Source organism: Esox lucius, chromosome 18 (genome assembly GCF_011004845.1).
Source record: "Esox lucius isolate fEsoLuc1 chromosome 18, fEsoLuc1.pri, whole genome shotgun sequence".
Lineage (NCBI taxonomy): Eukaryota > Metazoa > Chordata > Actinopteri > Esociformes > Esocidae > Esox > Esox lucius.
Window position 1 is genome coordinate 22,684,093 of NC_047586.1, and position 26,969 is coordinate 22,711,061.

General features: G+C 42.5%; 1 protein-coding gene across 1 annotated transcript in view; it reads left to right on the plus strand.

Moving 5' to 3' along the window:
- The window catches only part of syne1a (spectrin repeat containing, nuclear envelope 1a), a 232,178-nt gene that overhangs the window by 61,012 nt on the left and 144,197 nt on the right, over positions 1–26,969 (plus strand). Inside the window, exons 2-14 of the mRNA XM_034287789.1 lie at positions 4,269–4,330; positions 13,340–13,435; positions 15,743–15,826; positions 18,323–18,343; positions 18,610–18,702; positions 18,887–19,056; positions 19,268–19,464; positions 23,004–23,125; positions 23,573–23,611; positions 25,294–25,401; positions 25,902–26,039; positions 26,411–26,575; positions 26,710–26,822. Coding sequence (XP_034143680.1) covers positions 4,269–4,330; positions 13,340–13,435; positions 15,743–15,826; positions 18,323–18,343; positions 18,610–18,702; positions 18,887–19,056; positions 19,268–19,464; positions 23,004–23,125; positions 23,573–23,611; positions 25,294–25,401; positions 25,902–26,039; positions 26,411–26,575; positions 26,710–26,822 — 1,408 coding nt within the window. The remainder of the gene's footprint in view (positions 1–4,268; positions 4,331–13,339; positions 13,436–15,742; positions 15,827–18,322; positions 18,344–18,609; positions 18,703–18,886; positions 19,057–19,267; positions 19,465–23,003; positions 23,126–23,572; positions 23,612–25,293; positions 25,402–25,901; positions 26,040–26,410; positions 26,576–26,709; positions 26,823–26,969) is intronic.

The following is a 26,969-nucleotide window of genomic DNA, read 5'->3' on the forward strand; positions in this document are numbered from 1 at the left end:
CCGGGTATAGTAGATATAGTAGGGGTATGGGTTAGCATTAAGGCTTTATGTTTAAGGGTTAGGATTAGTAAATGTTTTAGGGGTAATCAGTTCTGATGTCCCCATTTAGATAATGGACTTACATGTGCATTTGTAGAACAGTGAGGGTCTGTGCATATAAATATATGAATATATATATAGTGTCCTCTTAACTCTTTTAACAAAGTATCTCATCTCCCTGAAAGATGGGTCTAAAACTACAACGACCAGTCTTTAGTAATGAGAGGGGTGACTAGGTGATTATCGAGAGACAGATAACAGATGACAGCTGTCATTGGTTATTGATGACTTTCATAATTAAAAAGCCTTTTGGGGGACACAGGAACAAAAGAACGAATCACACATATGATAAATGGTCCTCTCATCTTTTTAAGGCTGATAGGACTCACCAGGATATTCGCATCAGCTCGTTATTGCTTTCCAGGAACAGTCCTTATATGATTTCAAAGAATGTCTCCCTCTCATGAAGCGTGAATGCCGCCAGAGCCACGGAGAGAGAGACAGCTGGTGCTGTTTTAAAGAGGACAATAATGTGTGGATGCCATTTCAACGTAACTGTTTGGTTTCTATTCGTTATTCTGTTATGCGATTCCCTCCTGTGGGAGTAATTGCGATGGGGGACCGGTTAGCAGGGGTATACTAGCGAAGGTGTCTGCTGCCTCGCGGGCAGGGGCTGTGGAACAGCCGCATACCATAGAACTCCACATGGGAGAGAGTGGAGGGAGTGAGAGAGAGGGAGAGACTCACAGAGGAGCAGAGAGGAGGTGTGTGTTTGTTTGTGAGCAAGTACGCCGTATTGTGAGTCTTGGAGAAAGGGGAGGTGGGGGGAGTTGCAAAACATAGAAACCAGGTATATCAGTGAAAGAGAAAGGACCGGGGGGGGGGACTGTTCATAGGGAATTCCATTGCGTTCATCTTACAGAAGCCAGTGTTTTAAGGTATGAGTCTACCTCCGTGGTATGGAGCACATATTGCCCCCCCCCACCCCACTCCACCACCGCAACATGCTATATGGCCCTGTCTAACTGACACGTGCCCCCCTCCCCAAAGGAGGACATTGGTTGCTGTGACATCACCCATTCCCACACGCTGTGGTTGGTTGGACGAAAGAGGGAAATAGATTTTTCCGGCAGCCAAATGAGAGAGAGAGAGAGAGAGAGAGAGAGAGAGAGGTTGGCTCTGCGCAGCAAACTGACATTCAAACACATACACAGGCTTTCACACACACAGACACACGCACACTCCCCTTGATATGCAAGCTTCTTAGGACGCAGGGAAAACGCTTGACAGGGAAACCTACTGTAAGGCTGAGAAAACCGCCTGTTTGACTGCTGAGAGGCACAGAGGACACCAGGACAGTACGACGAGGAGGAGGAGGTTCCTACGTTCATCCCTGCTGTGGCGTACGCCGGCAGATTCAATACGCTGTTATCCTGACATCCAGCCAGACCCAGACACTGAAGATAAACCTCCCTGGAAAGGGAGAACTGGCAAGGGCAGACAAAGGGTCATCGTACTCCCTTATTGGAGGTTTGGTGACATTCCCTGTGGATGTCCTCTCCACGTACCCATGGAGGAGGTTCTAGGAGAAGTCTGGAGCACAGGATGGCCCAGAGATCAGGGGGGGACAGCTCCCCTAATAAGAATACATCTCTAAACCTGGTCACAGGGGTTTTTCACTACCTCCGTGGTAAGTGGTGCAAAGTGTGTGTAGGAGTGTGAGTCTGTGTGTGTGTGTGTGTGTGTGTGTGTGTGAGGACATTCTTATGTGCAGGTATGCATGTTTAGCTGTGTGAATGCAGTGTGTGCATGTGTGAAAGAGACTGAGAGAGAGAGATTCAGCAGAACACGTTGCTTAAAGGGGGACTCGGGAGCTATTTGGGGGGAAGGAAAGGGCAAGTTTCTGCCTTGGCAGGGGGGTGGATAGAGGTCACTCATCCCTGTGCCTTCAGCATGTGAACCAGACGCCAAGAGCAGACAAACACAGGAGCATTGGATTTGTCACAGTTCACAGGATCCATCTGCATGCAACTGTTTGTCTACTTGTCTGTCTGTCTGTCTGTCTACCTGCGCTCTGCCTGTCTGTTAGTGATCTGTCTGTGTCTGTCATTTGTCTGTCTTGCTGTACACTTTTTGTCGGCCTACCTGGGTTCTGTCTGTCATGTGTTTGACTGCCTGTGTTTCATTTGGCTATCTGTGATTTGTATGTCTGTCTGTCATGTCTATGTATGTCTGTCTAATTTTTCTCTGTCTGTCTGTATGTCTGAAAGGGGATCCTTGCCTACTGTCAGTCAGCAGATTACTGGCCCAGATGTGTTTGTCATAATATTTCTTTACTAAGGTTACTTTTCCTGTATGGCTCAGGGAGATGAGAGTGTTGCCGGGATCTGATTCATTTAATGGTTGTGGAATATACTGGCTACTGAGATTTGTTTGTGAGAAAAGCTCCTTCCATTGTGGTTATTCAGTGGAAGTATGTGTGTACTGTATGTGAGAAAGTGTAGCGTTGTGTGTCTGTGTGTTGGTGCTGCTCAAAGTCACGTCGCCCCTCAGACTCAGAGAGCTTGGCATCACAAACACAGAGCCCCACCAACAGCCACACATGATGTCTCTCACACACACCCTCTCTAACACACACACACTCTCTCTAATACACGCACACAGAGATGCTGCCTGGTTAATCCAACCCATTCTCGTCCCTCACTCTCACTCATCAATATTTGAAGTATTTTTCCCCCCGAAATGGACAAAATCAAATGATGAATCCCCAAAACCAGGATTGCTCAGTGGCACGTGTGAACGTGCACGAATGCGGGACTACATTATGTATGAGCACCTCTCTTTTCCCCCTCATCCATCGCTCCTGTCTTTCTCCATCCCTCATTCTCTCCGCATCTGTGTGCATTAGTCAGTGACACACTAACCGACTCCTGTGTTATTTATTAGGCTGTGTGTTTCATAACGGCTAGCAGGGAAAGGCACAGTCAGACGTCCCCTCTTTGATATGGCGTTTATCTCAAGGGTATCGCCGACTGCCGCAGCCAGGGTGGAAGGGAAAGAAGTAGCCGTCACGTGTGTCAGTCAAAATAACACGCCGAACGTGTTGTTGGCCTGAGGTTGGAGGTGGATGGGGAGCTGTTTACGGCAAAGACTAGAGTGAGATTGGTGCCTCCTACATATTGTAATGTCCAATAGGGTCATGTACGTGGTTTGTGAATTGTTGTGCTATAAATCTGTCATTTTATGGCACTGATGACTTGCAGTGTGCGGTGATAACTGTGTATGGAACGATGAATGTGTTCATATACTGGATATCTGAGTGTGAAAATTTTTCTGCAGAGTATGGTGAAAGAGCCTGTACTCTTACAATATTTTAGTAACGTGATGTGGATCAGATGATCTTTCTATTTTTGCAGTTTGAACAGCATTGCCCTCTTTTGACCAAGAAAGTTGGTAGATCGCCCCCCCCCCTCTTCCCCCTCTGTCCCACACCTCTCTCCCTTCTCTCCCCCCTCTTCCCCCTCTGTCCCACACCTCTCTCCCTTCTCCCCCCCCTCTCTTCCCCCTCTCTCTTTTTCTCTCGTTTCCTCATTTCTTTGTAAAGCTCTCTCTTCCTCTGTCTTATGCTCCCTCCATCTCCTTGTTAGTGTCTGTATTTCAGTGTCAGAGACCCACCCGTTATTTATGCTTTGCCCTCATTTAAAACTGGAGTGGCTTTTTAAGAGACATTCTGTGGTATTGATTTTGCCTTCGCTAATACATTTATATCACTGGAACGTTAACACACTGTACCCTTCACCCCCAAGTAAATACACACATGACATTATGTGCTTTTAAGATAATCAGTTTACAAAACAGGAAGATGAATAGTTACAGCTTCTTGGATCCTTGATGACAGGTCATTTAATGTTTAAGTGACATACCTCTTGTCGTGGACTTTTCTTTATATGTAAAGTCATCATTTTAAAAAGACTCAGGCTTTTCAATAAGCTTGAAGGAGGAATGTGAGTCGGTTGAGGAAAACCCCCCATTTAAATGACAGAGCCCGGTAACAAACCACTTAGGAATTCAATGTGCTGGATATGAAAGATAGTCAGAGTAATCATGGACTACTGAAGCTTTTCAGAACAGGGCTTCGGTATAGTTAGAAGACATAATTCAGTTTGTTTGTTTTGTTTGTTTAACAGAGTACAAAAGCATGTGACCGTGACTTTTATGTTTTCTTTTAGATGAGCAAGAGGCGGTGCAGAAGAGGACTTTCACGAAATGGATCAATTCCCACTTAGCAAAGGTAACAACTGGCAGCGCTAACCACCATTAATCTATTCTATCACTGTACTGCACTCAATCTCCTCTATCAACCTTCCCAGTTCTCTCACTGTCCCAACCTTTGTGACCTCTGTAAACGGCTGAAATAATAGGCCAGTGACACATGAGACTTGGTTTTGCCACCACCTAGATCACATGCGCTGCACGGTCTCTTTCATCTGTACTGTTACACTGATGTTCCTTCTCACCTGTACCTACACAGCCTACGTGACAGGTTTTGAGTTTTAACACAGAGTAATTGCTTTTTGCCTTCAACTATTTAATCAGTCTCATCAATCTCTGTTGTGCCCCACCAGCACAGCATGCTTAATTAGGATTTGTATCATTTCATATTTATTCGTCTTCCATCTGTGTAGACAAGACAAGGCTTGGGCTCAGAGAATGAGGCAAAAACAGAACCCAACTCCTCCTTTTTAATTCAATGGGATTGTTCTGGATAAGAGCGCAGATCCTTCATTTGCCTTCCTATTAGGCCTAGACTGCCATTTAAGCAACAGTGTTTCTGTAACCTAAAGAATTACAGTTGAACCGCATGCATTGGTTTGTCATGTGCATGTAATTATAGTATTATAGTGTATTAGGCTCTTCAATTTAACCCATTACGGACTGAAGAGCATGCCGGGGAGTGAGTGGACAAGGCCTGAACCGCGACGCAGCGCCACGCAATTAAACGCTATTTCAATCCGAGCAGCAGCTCTCAATTTGATTACGGCAGTGGCAGACGCGTTAATCCGTGGGTGACGCGGAGCAGAAAATTCATTTCAGGAGGCAGTCCACAAGGAATAAGAACCTTGACATATTAAATATCACATATCAGGATGAACCTTTGCAACATTAAATTACTCATCAGCAAATATTTAAATGTACTAGATGTGTAATAGCATTTAAAATGTCCTTTAAAAAAAAGATCCTTCATTTATATATTATTTATTACACTTTCTCCAGTAAACTGCAAATAGTGTTATGTTTGGTGTCTTTGCCCTGTTTCTGGGCTAAATGGTTATGATGTAAGCATTTTTTTAACCACCTAATTTTATTATATTAACTAATTATGAAAGATTGCATTGATAATGATGAAATAAATATCAAGATAGGGGAAAGGCTGGACTAGAAATGAGAGGAAAAAGGTAGTATTTCGTTATTTTAGTTGACAAGAAATGTTCATAGTATCCTACTTTTTTTTGGCAAAGGTTGGTTCCCAAAATGTTCCAAGACGAGACCAATGTTACCAAAAGGTTCCTATGGATGGTTTTCTACATGCTCTTAGATTGTTTTGGGCAGTTTTATGAATGTTCAGGGAATGTTGTCTAAATGTTAAATATTTAAGAGCCTTCTGGGAACGTTCTCAGAACAATCTTTGTTCTCTGAAGGTTATACCTCCGGAAAATTCCCAAAAGGTTTCCACCAATGGTTTTCTTAACTTTTTTAGCTTCTGCTTCTAAAATAAGATGTGATAGGATTATAAAATAAGCTAACTACGAGAATTCATTCATGAATCAAGTATTTATTTTATTCTGAATACAATTCAGAATCAGTTTCACTTAGGATAATTAGGGTATGTTCACAATTTCTGGTGGATCTGCTATTCCTTAACCTAAGAGTATGATGGCCTCGTTATGCCTCCATCTGTAAAAATGAAAAAGGTAGCCAAGTGATGCTTACAGTATTTATGTGTGGCAGGAAGGTTATCGGGTTGAATCCTGGACCATAACAGGGCCAAAGAAATATGAAGCAACCATTTAAAATTGCTTTCACTGTATGAACATATACTGTTCACCTGCTAAACTTTAACTAGCAGACTTCAATAAAATTGACCTGCAAATGAAACAAAGAATCATACACACTTCATCACTTACTAGTGTTCTATCATGCATTTATTAACTCATATTAACTTCTATTGAACTGCTACAAATGTTAAAAAAAATAACAATGTGATGTCCATAGTAAGAAATCTCCAAAGAATGTTTAACAGCAACTTGATGCAAATGAGGAAACTGTCAAGAGCTTTAGTTAAAACAAAGAAAATTGAGGTATAAGTACAAACCCGATTCCAAAAAAGTTGGGACACTGTACAAATTGTGAGTAAAAAAGGAATGGAATAATTTACAAATCTCATAAACTTATATTTAATTCACAATAGAATATAGATAACATATCGAATGTTGAAAGTGAGACATTTTGTAATGTTGTGCCAAATATTGGTTCATTTTGGATTTCATGAGAGCTACACATTCCAAAGAAGTTAGGACAGGTAGCAATAAGAGGCCGGAAAAGTTAAATGTACAGATAAGGAACAGCTGGAGGACCAATTTGCAACTTATTATGTCAATTGGCAACATGATTGGGTATAAAAAGAGCCTCTCAGAGTGGCAGTGTCTCTCAGAAGTCAAGATGGGCAGAGGATCACCAATTCCCCCAATGCTGCGGCGAAAAATAGTGGAGCAATATCAGAAAGGAGTTTCTCAGAGAAAAATTGCACAAATTTCGAAGTTATCATCATCTACAGTGCATAATATAATTCAAAGATTCAGAGAATCTGGAACAATCTCTGTGTGAAAGGGTCAAGGCCGGAAAACCATACTGATCTTCGGGCCCTCAGACGGCACTGCATCACATAATGGAATGATACTGTAATGGAAATCACAACATGGGCTCAGGAATACTTCCAGAAAACATTGTCGGTGAACACAATCCACTGTGCCATTCGCCGTTGCCGGCTAAAACTCTATAGGTCAAAAAAGAAGCCGTATCTAGTTAATTTTGGAAAAATGGGACGCCATGCCATCCAGACTAAAGAGGACAAGGACAACCCAAGTTGTTATCAGCGCTCAGTTCAGAAGCCTGCATCTCTGATGGTATGGGGTTGCATGAATGCATGTGGCATGGGCAGCCTACACAACTGGAAAGGCACCATCAATGCTGACAGTTATATCCAAGTTCTAGAACAACATATGCTCCCATCCAGACGTCGTCTCTTTCAGGGTAGACCTTGCATTTTCCAATATGACAATGCCAGACCACATACTGCATCAATTACAATGTCATGGCTGCATAGAAGAAGGATCCGGGTACTGAAATGGCCAGCCTGCAGTCCAGATCTTTCACCCATAGAAAACATTTGGCGCATCATGAAGAGGAAGGTGCGACAAAGAAGACCTAAGACAGTTGAGCAACTAGAAGCCTGTATTAGACAAGAATGGGACAACATTCCTATTCATAAACTTGAGCAACATGTCTCCTCAGTCCCCAGACGTTTGCAGTCTGTTATAAAAAGAAGAGGGGATGCCACACAGTGGTAAACATGGGCTTCTCCCAACTTTTTTGAGATGTGTTGATGGCATGAAATTTAAAATCAACTTATTTTTCCCTTAAAGTGATACATTTTCTCAGTTTAAACATTTGATATGTCATCTATGTTTTATTCTGAATAAAATATTGAAATTTGAAACTTCCACATTTATTTATATATTTTTTTATTTATCCTTTATTTTACCAGGGGATCTCCCATTGAGATAGTCAAATCTCTTTTACAATGGAGCCCTGGGGCAACAATTACACAAATTACACAGAATCACAGAAACAGTCACAACAACAAAATTGATTTACAAAACATGTGAAATTATTAAAAATAACATAAAGGGGTTATTTAAAACATGCGCATTGTTCAGATATGGATTGCTTAAATATTTGTTTAAAATGTTCAAGTGGGAACATTTTAAACAATTAAAATCATTGCATTCTGTTTTTATTCACAATTGTACAGTGTCCCAACTTTTTTGGAATCAGGTTTGTAATTATCTAAATTGCCTGGCACCATTATGTCACATGACTGTCTTAAAAAATGTTTTAAATAAAAAACAAGTTAGCCATTTAGGAAATGTGACACTCTTACCTTTACACACACATTATCTACTTGAAACCTTGTTGAGCAGTTTTACTCACGCAGATTAATCCGTGGACTTAAAGTTCCTAGAATATTCCTAGAACATTCATTCACTAATAACCAAATGGAAAACATTATATAAAAGTTTTCAAAATCACAAAAAAATTATGTTATTTTAGTAGGTTATCAAACAATCTCAAAACCATGAAGCTACTTTACCAAAATAGTAACATTTCCTAAAGGTAATCTTTTGGTTTATGTAAAAAAAAACTTTCCTTCAATGTTTTCAGGACATTCTGTAAAAGTTATTTTCTAAAAACCAAGTAAGAACCTCCAGGAAATGTTATTAAAATGTTCTGTGCTAGGTGGGTGTATTGCTTGTTCATTTTTCTGGGGTTCAACGTGCACGTTTGAGTTTCATTTTTTTTCAAACATGACTTGAGTCAATGGAGAAAGCAGAATTTAATTCCAACTCTGGAGTCACTCAGTTTATGTTGTATTCTAAAATAGTTAGGGTAATGTCTAGATTTAGGTTAGGGGCAAGCATTAACAGTATATGGCCAGAAGTATGTGGACACCCCTACTAATTATTGAGTTCAGGTGTTTCAGCACAAGTCACAGAAAAAGTTAATGATGGTTACGGAAGGAATGAGTCCCAACACACTGTGCTTCACTGTGGTGCGCATGGGCCTGTGTAGCCGTACACCAGTCAGAGTGCCCATGATGACCCCTGTACCATTGTCGAAAGCTCCTACAATGGGCACGCGAGCATTGGACCTGGACCTTGGAGCAGTGGAAGAAGGTCGTCTGGTATGATGAGTCCTGTTTCCTTTTACATCACGTGGACGGTAGTGTACGTGTGTGCTGTATACTTGAGAAAGTGATGGCACTAAGATGCACTGTGGGAAAATGACAATCTGGTAGAGGTAGTGTGATGCTCCAGGGGATTGGGCATTCTGCTGGGAAACCCTCGGTCCGGGTATTCATGTGGATGTCTATTTGACATGTGCCCCCTACCTAAACATTGTTGCAGACCAGATACACCCATTCATGGCAATGGTATTCCCTGATGGCAGTGGCCTCTTTCAGCAGGATAATGCGCCCTGCCACACTGCACACTGGTTTAAGGAACATGATGATGAGTTCATGGTGTTGAATTGGGCACCGAATTCCCCAGATCACAATCCAATTGAGCATCTGCGGGATGTGCTGGACCAACAAGTCTGATCCACAGCGGCTCCACCTCGCAACTTACTGGACTTGATGGATCTCCTTCTAATTTCTTGGAGCGAGATCTACTCATGGTGGCTCAGGGCCATTTAACCAGTTCTACTAAAGGCCTTGTGTAAACATATGTATTGCGGACCCTTTTTGTCTGTGTGGACTGCCTTGTGTCAGGTTGGTAAACAGAGAGGGAGTTTAGTGGTGAGAGGGGAACAGGAGACACACAGCAGTGTTGAACATGAGGCCTGTATTCGTTAGCTTCCTGAGTTAGCTTTGGAATGCCCTGTCATAGACACGTTTAAGTGCTTTATTTTAAAAAGACTTAGGTGTAAAAATGTTCTGAGGCAATGTGGCTACCTTGATGGAGCCTACTGTATAGATGAAATACACAGGGTTAAGCTCAGCTTTAACAAGGGTAGTACTTGCCCTTGGCAATGTAAATCATTAACATAGTTATCGCAGGTCTTTAATTCTCTGCCTAAAGGTATTTGATTAATGGTTCTAGTGTTGGTGAGATAATGTTTATATGAGGTTTACCTCCCCTGCTTCTCCTCGCTTGGAATCCAACAAAAGATTTCATGTGAGCTCTAACAAAGAAACATAGATAAAAGAACTCAGTTACAGTAAATATGAATCTTTCATGTTTATACAGCATAATATACCTTCTTTTAACTTGAGCTTCGCTGAAACAATACAGTATGAAACAATACAGTACTTTAAGTACAGATCCAAAAATGCAAGAGCAGTCATCGTCCGCCATGCTGTGTGTATTCCCGTGCTTCTGCGTGAAGGGTCTGATTAAAGAACTCATCCCCATATTTTAAGTTGTACTCAGCTACTCAGCAGAGAGTGAGAGACGACCCTCATTTTCCATCTTGACAAATCCTCTGTGAGAAGGTTAGGGCTTAATTAGGGGCTGGTCAGTGTGAGCGGCAAGACGCAGCAGGCTCACCATCTCCCAGGCAAACAGCTTTACTAGAATCAACCAGCTCCAGTAATCAGCAGCCAAGTGTTCTCAGAGATTACTTCAAAGCCCTACTAACCATTGTAAACACTTTTTTTTTTTACTGGGTTTCTAACTTTTTGATAACATGTTCTTTCTTTTAGACATTATGGCAGTCATTACCTACCAAATCCCCACCTACCATACCTCATAACCAATTGTATAGGTAATGCAAAATATTCAGGGATCCGAATAGAATTCTTGAATTTTACTGGTACACTTATACCCTAACCCTAACCCTGTTTAATAGTTTATTTCAAAACCCAGACACACTAATTCTGATACAGTTGTGCTCTTAAGTTTGTATACCCTGGCAAAAATGTGAAATTTTGGCATTAATTTTGAAAATATGACTGATTATGCAAAATAAATATAAATATTATATATAGTTAAGGATAGTGATCATATGAAGCCATTTATGATCACATAGTTGTTTGGCTCCTTTTTAAATCATAAAGATAACAGAAATCACACAAATGTCCCTGATCAAAAGTTTACATACCCTTGAATGTTTGGCCTTGTTACAGAACCAAAAGGTGACACACACAAGTGAAAATGACAATTAAAGGTGAATTCCCCACACCTGTGGCTTTTTAAATTAGTGTATCTGTGTATAAATAGTAAATGAGTTTGTTAGCTCTCATGTGGATGCACTGAGCAGACTAGATACTGAGCCATGGGGAGCAGAAAATAACTGTCAAAAGACCTGCGTAACAAGGAAATGGAACTGGATAAAGATGGAAAAGAATATAAAAAGATATCCAAAGCCTTGCAAATGACAGTCAGTACTATTCAATCACTTATTTAGAAAGTGTAAAATTCTGGGATCTCTTGATACCAAGCCAAAGTCAGGTAGACCAAGAAAGATTTTAGCCAGAACTCCCAGAAGAGTTGTTCAGGATACAAAGAAAAACACACAGGTAACCTCAGGAGAAATACAGTCTGCTCTGGAACAAGACGATGTGGTTGTTTTAAGGAGAACAATACAACCATACTTGAACAAAAAGGAACTGCATGGTCGAGTTGCCAGAAAGAAGCCTTTACTGCACCAATGCCACAAAAAAGCCTGGTTACAAGATCCCTGATAATACCTTGACACGCCTCACAGCTTCTGGCACGCTGCAATTTGGAGTGACAAGTCCAAAATAGAGCTTTATGGACACAACAAGTGCTGTGTTTGGAGAGGGGTCAACAAGACCTATACTTAACAGATTACCATTCCCACTGTGAAGCATGGTGGTGGCTCACTGATGTTTTGGGGGTGTGTGAGCCCTAAAGGCACAGGGAATCTGGTGAAAATATATTTCAAGATGAATGCAGCATCAGAAATGATCAGAAATGAGAATAACAAAAAGATAATTCATCCCAGAAAGAATTCAGGTGCTCTATAAAGATCACAGGTGTTTTTAAACTGGAAGACAGCATAGTTCTGAAATCTCAGACTTAAAAATACATATCGTTTTACATATCGCAAAACCATACATTTTTGTAGCTAAAACCCTATGGTCTCAAGTCCTTGATTATTTATGTCATCAGTTATTTTGCAGTAACTTTAAACTTTATTAGAAAAATTGCTATAACTATTTATTGTAAAAACAAACACTTAATAGGATTTGCTTTCATTTCTTGGTGAAAGGTTTACTGAAGGTTTAGCAAAATTGTTAGCATAGATTGTGTATTTCATATTTTGGTGAACCACAGTGAACACATTTAAAAAAAAAATGTTTTATTATTATTATGTATTAAACACCCTTCCTATAGACACAAGAACCTTTCCACGTTTTAAACATGCACATGAAGAAATGAACACACCCAACAAAGCTGTGTTCACAATCAATTAAAACCTAGACACTCAAATGTAATTAGTTCCTAAAACCCTGATTTATTTCTATGACTCCTGTGACTGAGCTGAGTAAATGGATATTACTTCCTTATTTAGTAATTAGTCAAAATTTTCTCATTAGTTCTTAGATTATAACAAGCTAATAGGAGATTTTAACTTCAATTAGCCCTTGGCATAATTTGTCTCTCTGTAGATGGCCTAAGTAAAGGGTTTTTCCTTGCCTCATTGAAATCTATACAAAAACGTCCTGAAATGTCAAATATTAAAGTAATGGAATTATATTAGAAGTGAAATTAAAACAGAATGAAAAATGCTAATTAATTTTGGGAGATGTGTGATGTAGGTTCTCTGCCCTGCTTCATCTGTCTGCGCCTCTCCCAGTAACTCACTCAGTTCTCTACCATGTCCAGTTCAAGAATCCTTATTTCTTGGCTCTAACACCCGCGGTCCCTCAAACCCCCCTTCACTAATCTCTCTGTGAATGCCTGAATGCCTTTCCCTCTAAACCTCTGCTCAGCCCCAACATGTGACTATGCTTTAAGAGAAATCCTTGATGTGGTGCCTGGGAGAAATAGAGATGTGTGTCTTTTTCCAGTGTTGAGGGCATTGTCAGGTCGGAGGATGTTTTTGAGAAAGCCTCACATTGACAATCATCAGCATATTTAGAGGATTTGAGATCGAGAAACCTTTTCAAAAGAGAAGGTCTGAGCCTCCACCTGTCAACCAATAATTGCACAGCCGGGCTGTTGCATTGCTCAGAATATTCTGGCTTTTGTCAATGTACTGTGATTAAATGTATTAGACTGCACTGAAATTCATGTTACCTTTCATTACAAGAACCATTAAGTCTGGGAACAGGAATCTTGGTAGTTTTCCAACAGAAGTTGACCTAAAAGCTTTAGTTGGGTAATTACTGTATGGCACGGGACACTTAAATAAACATTAAATGGCTGCAGCTTTTTTATTGACTTTTGTTACATTTTATTAAACCTGTTGTTCTTGGTTTTGTTTTCCTCAGCGTGTACCTCCCTTGGTGGTGACAGACCTGTTTGAGGACATTAAGGATGGCGTAATGTTACTTGCCCTACTGGAGGTCCTGTCTGGACAGAAGCTGGTGAGTCCTGGAACTGCTCTAGAATCAGTTAAACAACCATCTCAGATAAAAACCTGACAGGGTTTTTCAGCTGTCCCTGTAGAAGAATCATGTTTGTTTCCAGGGAACCCGTTTTTAGGTTCATTAAGCAGTAGCTAGAGTTAGAGCATTTGTCTAAAAGGGATAGTTTGATGGGCCTTCAAGAACAAATCAGGGGAAGCAGAATAAAAAAAATCTATCTAGCTTGAACAAGTCCTTTAAAATGACTAAAAAGGGTTCTACATGCAAACCAAAAGCATTCAGCCTGGCATTCAACTTTGTGCCCAAAAAGGTTATCCAATGGGAATAGTCAAAGATTTTTTTTTTAACCCCTATCTTTTTTTAAGAGTGCAGTCTGAATGTATAAAAACACAAACAAAAATGACTTAAGCTGCTGGTGAGCCAAAAGTGTAGCAACAAATTGTTTCCTGACAGAAACCTAGGATACAGGATTAATGTCCAATTCTTCCTTGATGACATTGAATTGAAATTACGGTAAGTAGAAGGCTGACATGAAAACCTGTTTGTATTTGGCTGATTTTGAATATTACAGGAAAAGACTGTCTCTCAGTGAACACTACCCCTTAAACTGTATGTTTAATATGTAAGGTCATCAGTGAATGTGACAATCATTACATGGAAATGTCTATTGATTAATCTATATTAGGATGTTTGGCTGGAACAAAGCAGACAAGATAATCAAGAAAATGCCACTGTGTTGCTCACACACGCACACGCACAATCACCTGTATGTGAAAATATATGTAAACAAATTTGGTACAAAAGATATTGCACTTAAAGGTCTGGTAAACCTGACCGAATAATATGCCAGTTTTATGATTCTTATTTCAGCCAATGCTACAGGCATGTATTTAACTCTTGAATAAATCATGGGTGTCACAAATAAACAATTGCACATGATAACTGTCAGCACTGAATCCATGCGCAGTGCAGAATGTTAAATTGCCTTTTCCCTCAGACATGTACTAGTAAACATCTATAAAAATAAATATAAATATACTGAACTATAATTTTGAAATTAGCACAAACTCCCTGTGGGAAGAGACACAGGGAACGGACACAAAGGGTGTGTTCAGGACCCTGGTGGGCATTTTATTAACATAAAGAGAACAGTGAGGGAGAAATCCAACTCAAAAGACAAAGCCCATTCACAGGAAGGCAGTGTCAATCAGAGATGGAGTCTTGATCTTGCGGTCTCGGTTTTCGATACCACTCGAGACCACACAGACGTGGTCTTGGTCTCCTGGGTGTGGGTCTTGGTCTGGGTCTGCAGGGTTTGGATCTTGGTCTGGGTCTGCAGGGTTTGGGTCTTGGTCTGGGTCTGCAGGGTTTGGATCTTGGTCTTGGTCTCTAGGGTTTGGGCTTTGGTCTGGGTCTCCAAGGTTTGGGTCTTTGTCTGGGTCTTCAGAGTTTGGGTCTTGGTCTGGGTCTCCAGGGTTTTGCTCTTGTTCTCCAGTATTTGAGTCTTGGTCTCCAGGGTTTGGGTCAGCCCTGGGGCAGCCTCCCACTGGTTGCGGGGCCATCAGCTTCCGGCCATCAGCCACCTTCTTTTTATCCTCCAGCTCTCTGGGATCCCTTAAGTACCTCCCCTGACGAGGTCCCAAGTGTAGGCAGGTGTGTAGGGGTGCGGCTGGCCCAGCTGGTAGCTTCCGGAATCTTCCGGAAGCAACCAGTATTTTCTGTTGCAGTTTTTGGTGCAATGCTGATTTGAGGGGTGCATTGATTGATTGAAATTGATTCCCTGCGTTGATTAGTGGGGATGTTTTAATCACATTTTCAGTTACCTTAGCCTAAAACCAAACCCTATTTCTGAACCTATCCCATTAGAAAACGACTTGACCCCTCACGATTAAGCTTAAAATGCTCTTTTTCAAAATGGCAAAGGACAAAGATGCCCTAATATGTTTTTTATTTTCATTCATATAGTTAAACTCAACACATTCAAATACACAAACACACAGGAGTATACACACACAGCACACAAACACACACACACACACTCTGTTTGACTGTCCCATAAGGCCACTACAGCTTTGGGTCTAAGCGGTCTTTACAGTATATCGATCCCTTTGCTAAAAGGCAAACACTCTAGGTAAAAATATGCTTGATTTTTTAAACTGCCTTAAATATCAGTTTTTGGTTGACTACTAAGAGCAATTGTTCCACACAATGAAAATAGCACCAAAACAAGATGAAATAAAAATAACAAATACCTGTAGGCCCACCTCTTAACCCTCTAGCCCTCTCTCTCTCTCTCCCTCTCTCTAGCCATGTGAGCAGGGGATGAAGCTGAAAAGAATCCACTGGGTCTCCAATATCGGCACGGCTCTCACCTTCCTGGAGGGCAGAAAAGTAAGAGTCCTGCCTATTCCTTCTGTCCCGCTATTCTTTCCTCCTCCAGCCATCTTTCCATCCATCCCCCTGTCTGTTCATACACATGGTTCAGGTGATGGCCTTGGGGTCAGAACATTGAGCCCTGACCCTGCATGACCCCTTACCACCGCCTTCTACATTTTACCCATTCAGCCCAATGTCAGTGAGGAGTCCTTACAATAGCTCACCTTATCCCACATTTTCCCCTTTTGATACCAGCCTCTGGCGCATCTCTCTCTCTCTTTCTCTCTCTCTGTTTCATTTACTAATATAAGACAGACTACTCTTTAACAGACAAATAAACCGCTTTCCCTCACTCCACAAGAGTCAAGACTATGAGTCTGTCAGATTCCCAGCGTTAGCCTGCTCATGCTCTACAAAGCATGTCCTTGGATATACATAAATAAACCCATAAGCATGAGCTTGAGTCTGAGGTGGGGGGGGGGCATTGATTTAACTCCTTCCTACACTGTGACAGGGTTAAACCGTAAATCCTACAACAGTAATCTGCAGTCTGGAGTGGAGAAGGCGAGATTTGGGGGTCTCTGCCATTCCGTGCTGGGGAGTGTGTATGTATCTGTGTGTGTATGTATGCATGTGTGTGCACTGTAAATCTCATATTTGTCTAGACGTTATTTACATTTCATTTGAGTTCCTATCTTGAGTCTTTTTTATTACGTTTGCCATTTCCTCCATCTCCCCATCTCATCTGTCACAATAGGAGCATGATTCAATATCAGCTGCTGTTTAAATTATATTATTTTCTGTCTCTCACTCTGAAATGTTTAGATTGCTTTACATTACTGTCAAATTGGTCGGACAGTATGTTTACTCACTACCTCCCCTTTTACATTACTGTCAAATTGGTCGGACAGTATGTTTACTCACTACCTCCCCTTTTATATTACTGTCATATTGGTCGGACAGTATGTTTACTCACTACCTCCCCTTTTATATTACTGTCAAATTGGTTGGACAGTATGTTTACTCACTACCTCCCCTTTTACATTACTGTCAAATTGGTTGGACAGTATGTTTACTCACTACCTCCCCTTTTATATTACTGTCAAATTTGTTGGACAGTATGTTTACTCATTACCTCCCCTTTTATATTACTGTCATATTGGTTGGACAGTATGTTTACTCACTACCTCCCCTTTTATATTACTGTCATATTGGTCGGACAGTATGTTTACTCACTACCTCCCCTTTTATATTACTGTCATATTGGTTGGACAGTATGTTTACTCACTACCTCCCCTTTTATATTACTGTCATATTGGTTGGACAGTATGTTTACTCATTACCTCCCCTTTTACTGTCATATTAGTGAGTAAACATACTGTCCGACCAATATGACAGTAATATACCCTGGCCAACAAGCCCAAGAGCAAGTTGGTTAACCATAATTGCTCCCTGTGCACCTTGCCAATTTGGAGGGGTTGGGCTAAATCCACATTTTCTTGGGGGTGCATGGACTAATGTAACATTGCTTTACACACTGTAACCTTTAGGTGGAAACTGAACATATCTCATCAAAAAACGATTTAAGATGTGCAGAAGTTGCTTGTACTGTTTCCTTTGTCCTAGTCGGTTATAAGGGTTTTGACCACGGTTCTATGAAGGAAGCAGCAAAGTTAAGAACAACGCAACACATAGATTCAGATTATAGCCTCAAGCTAAATCCATGCAATGACTGTCCTGCATGAACAGGACATTGTCACATAGTTTGGCTAATTTCCATCCGTCTCAATGTACCCGACTCAATCTGACCTCATTACATATAAGGAGCCTGGTTGGATATGAAGTCTGTCTGTCTGTCGGATGTTTATGCTGCCTACTAGAACTAGTCAGTCCTCAAAAAAATGATTTATGTATACGGTACTGCCCAGCCTCTGACCCTCTCTCAAATGGAGCTTCCAAAGCTTCTACAGCTTATTGTTAATATGGAGAACTACGCTTGGTATTTATCACCCTGTGTCCCTTCATCCACACCTCAATGCCAGTGTCACTGGATAACCTTTAATGCTCAAATTCCTGTTCTCTGTAATACACCAACTGACAGATGTGGATGATATTGTCAATGCCCTGTGCTGGGTGTAACGGCTAGACCTCTCTCAACCTTCTCTCCAGTCCTCACTCTCTCCCATCTCTCCTTTCTCTATGATATGGAGCCCAATGTGGCATAACCCCCCCCCCCCACACACACACACACACACGCATACATTAACAACTCCATCTTTTCCTCTGCTGGGTGTAATCCTCAATGCTGTCTGTATAGACGTGATATATCTGTGGCGGAGCAGCCTGGGTTATTCCACTGTGGGGTTATCTCACTCCTGGAGACTTTATCACTCGCTTGGCACTCAATGAGGCATCTCACACATTTGCTCACCCGTATATTACACCTTCTTCAACTGGATGCAATCTCTCCTTGTCTCTCCCTTCTTTCTTTCCACCTCACGCTCACTCCAGTCTGCGTACAGGGGATCCCCGGTTAGTAGAAGTCCTTTGTTGTTTTCCCAAAGGTTGTTTTGAATGATCATACATGTTTGTGTAGTTTGGAGCATCTATATCCAGACAATACTGTACTTTTTTTTCATGTATTGTTTATTTTCTGTACCAGATTTCATATCCAGATTGTGTGATATTGTGCGTGTGTTTTCCATGTGTAGCAGAGTTTTTGTGATATCCTGCTATGGCTGGATGTGAAATCTGGATGTTGGATGTAAAAGCTGGATGTTGTATGTGTCATGTCACAGATCAAGCTAGTTAACATCAACTCAACTGACATCGCTGACGGAAGACCATCTATCGTCCTTGGGTTGATGTGGACAATAATCCTTTATTTTCAGGTATTGTGCCCCCGTAGTGCCTGTGTCATTCCATGACAGACAAGCCATAGCTCATACCCCATTTATAGAAAATAGGCAATTATACTGTATAATGTTGGGTACACCATTTCAGAAAACGTTAAAATGTATTCATTCCCTTGAGATTTGATTGTGCATGCAATAAATGTTCTCTTCATCCCTCTAGATAGAGGAGTTGACCAGTAACCTGCAGGCCTTCCAGGCCCTCTCAAGCAGCAGCTCCTCAGTGGACAGTTCTGAAACCACCAGCCCGCCTGTCAAGAAGAAGCCCCACCCCCAGTTCTATGGAGGAGCCAGGAAGGCCCTACTTAAGTGGGTCCAGCAGACCGCCACCAAGTATGGAGAACTTTGTCCTATTGCAATATCACATTGATCGAATCAGATCATAATTTAGTTCAAACGCATTTAACACACTCACAATACATTTTACAGAGATAAAAAGAAAATTATAGCAAACAATAAATTATTTTAGTAATAGAGACTAGCTTCAATAGCTAAGTGGTGATCTTATTATATAATGCTATATTTATCCTGTCTGTCGCTTTAGGCGTATTGGGATCGATGTGAAGGACTTTGGGCCGAGCTGGCGTACAGGTGTGGCATTCTTTGCAGTCATCCTCTCTCTTCGACCAAACTTGGTTGACATGGAGCAAGTGCGAAGGAGAGCCAATCGGGAGAACTTGCAGGAAGCTTTCTTATTGGCCGAGACTGAGCTGGGGATTCCACAGCTGCTTGACCCAGAAGGTAAAGTCAGTGAGGTCACTTCCCATTTTGTCAGTGAGGTCACTTCCCATTTTGAAGTTACACTAATAAGTACCTGATGAATACAGTGTGTCAGTAGATTCATATTCTTGCATCCAAGCCTTTAGTGTGTGGCATCTCCTTTTTTTTTTTACCCCAATTTTCTCCCCAATTCTTCCATTTTCGTAACATCCATTTTGTGTTATGACCTTGCCTCGTTTCAAAAACTCCACATCAGATGCAGGACAGTCAAAGATATGGGACACGTACCACCAAAAACATCTTGTCAAGCGTTCTGATTCTTATCACATCACACACTCAACCAGGAAATGAACGCTGCTACACGCACAGAGGAGAGCGCATTCCCCAGTGTACATCCTTGATTGAATTGCATCCGCCCCACCTACCAAAAGGAGTCACTAGTGCATGACTTGACAAGGCAGCTCTCTCCGACAATCACCTGCTCACCCTGGATACACAGCCTGATGCTGGATCCCTGGGCATTGTCAGTTTACTGCAAACCAGGACCAAGTAACTCAGTTGTACTATGAGACAGCAACTTAGGGCTTGTTTACATAACAATACATTTTCTGACGTACAGTATAGTGAAGAATACTCGAAACGCTACGTTATTTTGTTGTGTAAACTCACAGATATATATATATAGCTCCTGATGCCACCTTTTGCCACATATACAATGGAGGTTTGCAAGTGTAAAGACAATTGTGTCTGAACTATATCAAGTTTCTGTTCAACACATACGCACATTGCTCAATTGTTTTTCTCTCGGTTGACGCATACAATTCTGCGTGGGACATCTCGAACATGGCAGTGTAAATTCAAACGCTATGGAAGTTATTATGCATACTAAGATAAGTTGTCTCTCTCGTAATGTAAATAATCCTTTAGACCGCTGCCCTACTTGAGTCCGAAAGCCAGCCCCTTGCCTATCCAGGCGTGCATTCATTTGTATAAATCTTTCAATTTTAGCAGATTGGCTCAGCACTGATCTCAGGATGGATGGGTAGGGTTTCGGACAGGGCCGCCTCGCCTTGTTGGGCTCTAGATACTCCTTGTGGTGGGACGGGCCCCTGCAAGCTCGACCTTGGTTGTATGTAGGAGAATGCATTCACCAAGAAAACGTATAGGTACTGGAAACTACTTCCTTGTTAAACAAGCAGTGTGTTTGGATATTGCAAAATAAAACAATGAATTATGACATTATTATGAATGCACTTATTACTGTCTGGAGTGTTTCTGAATCTTTTTAAATGTTCATGCATGGGAAATCCAAAGCTAACATAGTCACAAACATCTTTCCTTTTTCCAAATGGTGTGTATTCCTGCTTGTGTATGAGATGTATCCCTCTGGAATGAATCTTACAACCAACATCTGTTCACCTTCACGCCTGCCCCTCAGAGTGAGCTATGACAAATCCAGTTTGACATCGCCATAATTAGGGGCATTAGTACTTGAGGGGCGTAAGAGCATGAATCCAAGAGCTCACCAACGTACCATAAACACTTATGAGAAGGGGCAGTTGGATCCAAGGTGCCGGTTCCACCCTCCATCTCATTCTAAGGTCTCTGTCAAGGTTAGATATGGTTTATTCTGCTGGTTGAAAATGAGCAGCAACGTCAGTGGTTTGTTGTTGGTATAGCTTTTGCTGAATAGTGAGGTATTGTAGAAAGAAAATCCAGATAGCCAGACTGAAAATGCAATGTTAATAATGTACAGATCTTAATTTGACCCAGTACCACACAGCCAGAAAAATTCAAATTGCAGCAGTCTGCCACAGCCTTTGTCCACACACCTTTCCACCATTTGATCGCTAGCTCCCGCTAGTACCTGCGTGAACGTGACAATTGCTAATCTGAGCGAGGTGCATATGTCGCACACACATATTGCAGAAGAGTCCATCCTCTCTCAAGGAGTGTGGTTCCAGAGCCCAAGCCGTGCGTAGAGGTGATCCCGACTACCTCTAATCGGAACCTCTCAACCTCACGCACTAACTCAGGCTCCTTCCCCGCCAGCGAGGTGACATTCCACGTCCCTAGAGCCAGTTTCTGTGTCCAGAGATCGGGTTGTCTAGGCCCCTGCCTTCGACTGCCGCCCGATCCTCTTTGCACCGGCCCCTTATGGTCCCTCCTGTGGGTGGTGAGCCCACGGGAGGGCGGCCCCACGTCACCCGTTCGGGCTGAGCCCGGCCGGGCCCCATGGGGGAAGGCCCGGCCACCAGGCGCTCGCATTCGAGCCCCAACCCCGGGCCTGGCTCCGGGGTGGGGCCCCGGCTGCGCCATACCGGGCGACGTCACGGTACTCAAAATGTTATTCTTCATTAAGGGGTTTTGAACCGCTCTTAGTCTGACCCGTCGCCTAAGACCTGTTTGCCTCTCCAGAGGTGGAGAGTGCCTGCCTCAAGTGGAGGAGTTTAAGTATCTAGGGGTCTTGTTCACGAGTGAGGGAAGGATGGAACGGGAGATTGACAGACGGATCGGTGCAGCTTCTGCAGTAATGCAGTCGATGTATCGGTCTGTCGTGGTGAAGAAAGAGCTGAGCCGCAAGGCGAAGCTCTCGATTTACCAGTCAATCTACGTTCCTACTCTCACCTATGGTCATGAGCTTTGGGTCATGACCGAAAGGACAAGATCCCGGATACAGGCGGCCGAAATGAGTTTTCTCCGCAGGGTGGCTGGGCGATCCCTTAGAGATAGGGTGAGAAGCTCGGTCACCCGGGAGGAGCTCAGAGTAGAGCCGTTGCTCCTCCACATCGAGAGGGGTCAGCTGAGGTGGCTTGGGCATCTTTTTCGGATGCCTCCGGAACGCCTTCCTGGGAAGGTGTTCCGGTCCCATCCCACCGGGAGGAGACCCCGGGGAAGACCTAGGACACGCTGGAGGGACTATGTCTCCCGGCTGGCCTGGGAACGCCTCGGTGTCCCCCCGGAAGAGCTAGAGGAAGTGTCTGGGGAGAGGGAAGTCTGGGCATCCCTGCTTAGACTGCTGCCCCCGCGACCCGGCCCCGGATAAGCGGTAGAAGATGGATGGATGGATGGACATATTGCAGAAAAGGTGGTTGCCGTAAATTCATTGCGTGATAGAAATCTATGGCAATAAATTCAGTGGTATGGGTGTGGCTGAGACAGTAGGGTAGGGGTGTCCACATACTTTTGGCCATATAGTGTACGTCTTAATTGTGTGGCCTAGCTTGGTCCAGAGGCATAGGCCGCAGCCTCCTGTGCACGTGCACTGCTGCTGTATGGGTTTGAATTTGTCTTGCTGCTCTTTCTCCTTTATATTTCTCTGTCCAACGTCCAACTTTCCAACTGTCCAACGAAGCATAATAAATGCTTCATCTTAAAAAAAAAGATTATCCGAATTTGGGCTTGATACAACACATTATCCTCTTTGTTATCCACTTAGTTCATGAGGAATGTCCACTTTATTTTTGGTTTTGTGGTAATTTGCCTTTTGTTTTAGAAACACCGGTGCTTGTATAACAATGGACTTGACCAACCCCCTATCCTCGCTCTGTTCTCCCCAGATGTGGATGTGGACAAACCGGATGAGAAGTCCATTATGACATATGTGGCCCAGTTTCTGAAGCACCACCCTAAACCTGGTCCCCAGCAATGCAGCGACGAGGACTCCCAGTCTGAGGAAGAGGTACCAAGCCCTGTCCCTCTTAGCACCTCTCCATTTAACATCCACATCTCATCCTTTCTTACTACTGGAGCTCTTTGTTTCCACTCAAGAGTTTTCTCAGACCTCTCAGGTAACATTTCGAGGTCCGGTTTGCTGACACAGATTAAGCCTAGTCCAGGAAATAAAATGGAGATCTCCATTGAGCTTGTTTTTTTTTGTCCAGGACAAGTCCAGCGTCTATGTCTAAAAAATGTACCTCTACCATGGGCACAAACAAAGCAATATTTTCCTGATAGGAATTTTCTTGCTTCGTAGAGATGTGATTTACTGTCTACTTGCCTGTTGTCAATCAGTCGTTTCTTCTTTGCATTCACCTCTCTCTCGTTCTGTCTCTCCACTGTGGTGTTGTCTGTGTGGTGACTGCATCCCTATGGTTGTGCTTGTGCCTGCCTGCTTCATGTTCCACAGAATGTTCTGGCTCCTCAAGATATTGAGGAGATGTTAGAGGTAGGTCCAGCCTAAAGTAATAATGATATTGGTAATAAAAAATAAAAATATGATATGTTTTACAGCTATAATATAATTGTTGTATAAAGGATAATCCCAAAGTGCTTTAAATGAAAAATATTATAAAAAACACAAATGAATAAAATATATACAATTAAGAAAAAAGGTAAGGACACAACGTGATAGTGGAACTGGTACAAAGAACTCATCTGAAGTTAAGAGATACAAGAACATTCAGTAAAACAGCGAAAAAAAGAAAGCCAGAATGCCTTGCTATCCGGAAAGTTTTGCATACCCCATTTTAAAGGAGCCTAGAGTCTGTGGTACCTTCAGTTGGTCTGGGAATGCAGTCAAGAAGCTGGGGGTGGTCAAGCTGAACTAGCAGTAGTCCACTAGAATTATCCTCATTCACGTCCACTCTGCAGGTTCAATATCAAACATTCCAAAAGAACATTCTCACAATGTTGGTATTCTGCCCCAAGAACACACACTGCTTTCCGTCTGGTGCCAGCCTGTTTTTATCTCAGCCAACTCAGTGAATGACTGGCATGATGAGAATAACAAAGGAGCTGGCTGGAGTTGGCTTGCACCCAGGATTCATTGTTTCTATACTCTATTCCGTTCTATTGTTGTAAGCACATGCTGTGCCAGTGTGTTCTCTTAGAATTGCCAGTGTTTTCGTGTGGCAAGGGACTTTTTTTAATACCACATCCCTAACCTCAGGTGATATCCCAGCAGGATAATTTTCTGGTGTTAATACCAAGAAGTCCTGTATTATGTGATGTGATATTACCATTGTATTAGCATTTAAACCTAACGGCTCAGTTATATTAGCATGACAATGGTAGGCCGCTGGCTAGCACTAGGCAGTGAGCTCTGATTCTGATGGATGGTTTGATGGAAAGCCTTTGAACAGGGGTTAGGTTTTCTAAGGTTACAGTAAAAGCTTCTGTCATCAAGCCTCACTTCTTACCTCAGTGTATAATTGTGATATTTCACCACCATTATAATATCGTTATATAGTACTACAAACTACAGTATGTGTCTTATCTGTGAACCCATTTTGATGACAAAGATTAGTACCATATTAGTGTGTTGTTCATAAAGTAGTGGGGATATATATATTTTTTTAAGTTAAAACGAGAGAAATCATTGATTAGGGTATTTATGTCAGGGATCTGAGAAAATGTTCTACCTATCCCCATGGTGGTTTAGGCAATGCTTCCGCTACATGAAATGGAATGGAACTGAAACTGAATAGTGAGGGTTCCAATTGAATGGACTAGTAAGGGTCTTCAGAATGGTTTAGATGAATTAGCAGTCAGTGTGTTTTGGCAGGTGTGAGGCTGGAGAATCTTTCCTGCTGGGGAAACATGAAGAATTATCTGCCACATGTTGGCTCTTTAACCTGTCTTCTCCCCATCCCTGTCACACATCCATCCCCCTCTTTTCTCACTATTCCGCTACCTGCTATTTATACCTCTTACTTACCTTTTTTTCCCCAAATTCCCTTTCATCGTTTTCCTACCACTTTTCTATAAATTCCCCTTCCATTCCCTCTCGTTCCCTCCCTCCATCCCTATTTCTATCTTTCCCTCCCTCCCTCCCGCCTTCCATTCCCCCCTTCTCTTTTCCTCCCTCTCTCCTTCTGTCCCTCCATCCCTACATTTCCCGGGACACAGAGGGAGCAGAGTAAAGGCCTGAGGGAACTGAAGACCTGGCTGGACCAGCTGGAGCGAGACGCAGCACAGTCCCAGGAGGCCCAGGGTAACCTCAGCCAGCAGTATCAGGTGATTCAGAACCCACACACAGGCATGTGCACGAGCACATGCACACATACAAACACTGGGCGCAGACTCTCCTATTGTCAGCCTAATCAGCGGTATTACACTGCAGGGATCAGACTGCTGCCGTCGTATTTCCACCCAATCTGGCTTGTACTGTACGAAAGCCCGAGGATACATTACATATTCAACAGAATGTGGGATCTCCCTATTTCCTCTTTCTATTAAGTTCCAGAATAGGAAACTGTAAAACGCAGCATGAAGAAGAAGATCCATAGGCAATTAACAACATTTTATTTGTAATATTTTGTATTAAAAGCATCTGTGAAACTTCTTTTTAATAATATATCTGTGAAACTGTATTATATTTGACGGGTAGGTCCTAGTGTGCTAGTAGGTCCTAGTGTGTTTTATCTGTGTGTAAATTGTACTCTCTTTTTCCCTGACTTGTATAAACGTACTCACTTTTCCCCTGTTTTAAATGCATCCCTTTCTCTCTCCATCAGTCCTTTAAGAGTGTACGTGTCCAGTTGGAGATGAGAAGGAAGCAGGTGGAGGCGGCGCTCTTGTCCACACAGAAGGATGGCATGTTGACCGCCAACCAGGCTTTGGTCAAACAGGCCTGGGAGAGAATGTCCAACAAGGTAAGAGTCTAACTATTAACTCCTTTACTCTTGCATTGGTTGAGCCTACTGTGGTAAAGCCAACCTCGGAAGTACACAGGCAAACATAAAGAGAGGTCATTCACCTGAGGAGTCAAAGTTTATGAGCACCATATTATTTGGTATTTTTTTGGGATCCACATTAGACGCAGCCTAAGCAACCGTTACTCTTCATGGGTTCCAAATAAAGGACAAAAGTAAAAGGCTCTTTAGTTAAATCATGTCATGGAATCCCCAAAAAGAAGGGATCATATGGAGATGATTTCAGGTGTCCCCAGCAGCGTTCGGAAGGTCAGAGACAAAGTGACTTGATAAATAGGTCATTGATTGACATCGAACCCTCCTCCTCACAGCTTCTGGAGTGGCATCTACAACTGGACAGGGCTCTGCCCGCGCCCCTGGGTGTGGTGGGGGCGTGGCTGCACCAGGCTGAGGGGGCGCTACGCCAGGAGGTTTCCATCCAGCAGGGACACGGCGAGATGGTTGTCACCGTCCACAGGATCCTGGAGCAACACAAGGTAGTTAGTGGCAGTTGAAAGGCGTTTAACGATATGCCAAGTTCACTATTCTTTTATTCATTGCGTATTATGTTAAAGCTATAGGGAAACAGGTGTAATTAATTTACTATTGTCTCCTTTTTTAATTTCTACAGGACATCCTCAAAGGGCTTGAAGGTCACCAGAAGGTCTTCCAGAGGATCCATAAAGACAGAAGTGTCAACGGAATCCTCGTTCCCCCAGAGCAGCTGCAGGACCTTGCTGAGAGGTGAGTCCTACTAACCCTGGCTGACAAATAATAATTTTCCCTGAACCACCATTGGTCAACCAAACTAGTAATCAACTGGATTATTCACCAACAGAATATGGGCCAGATTGTCAGCATTGAGAAAAAAAGCTGGTCAGTTATAGCAGG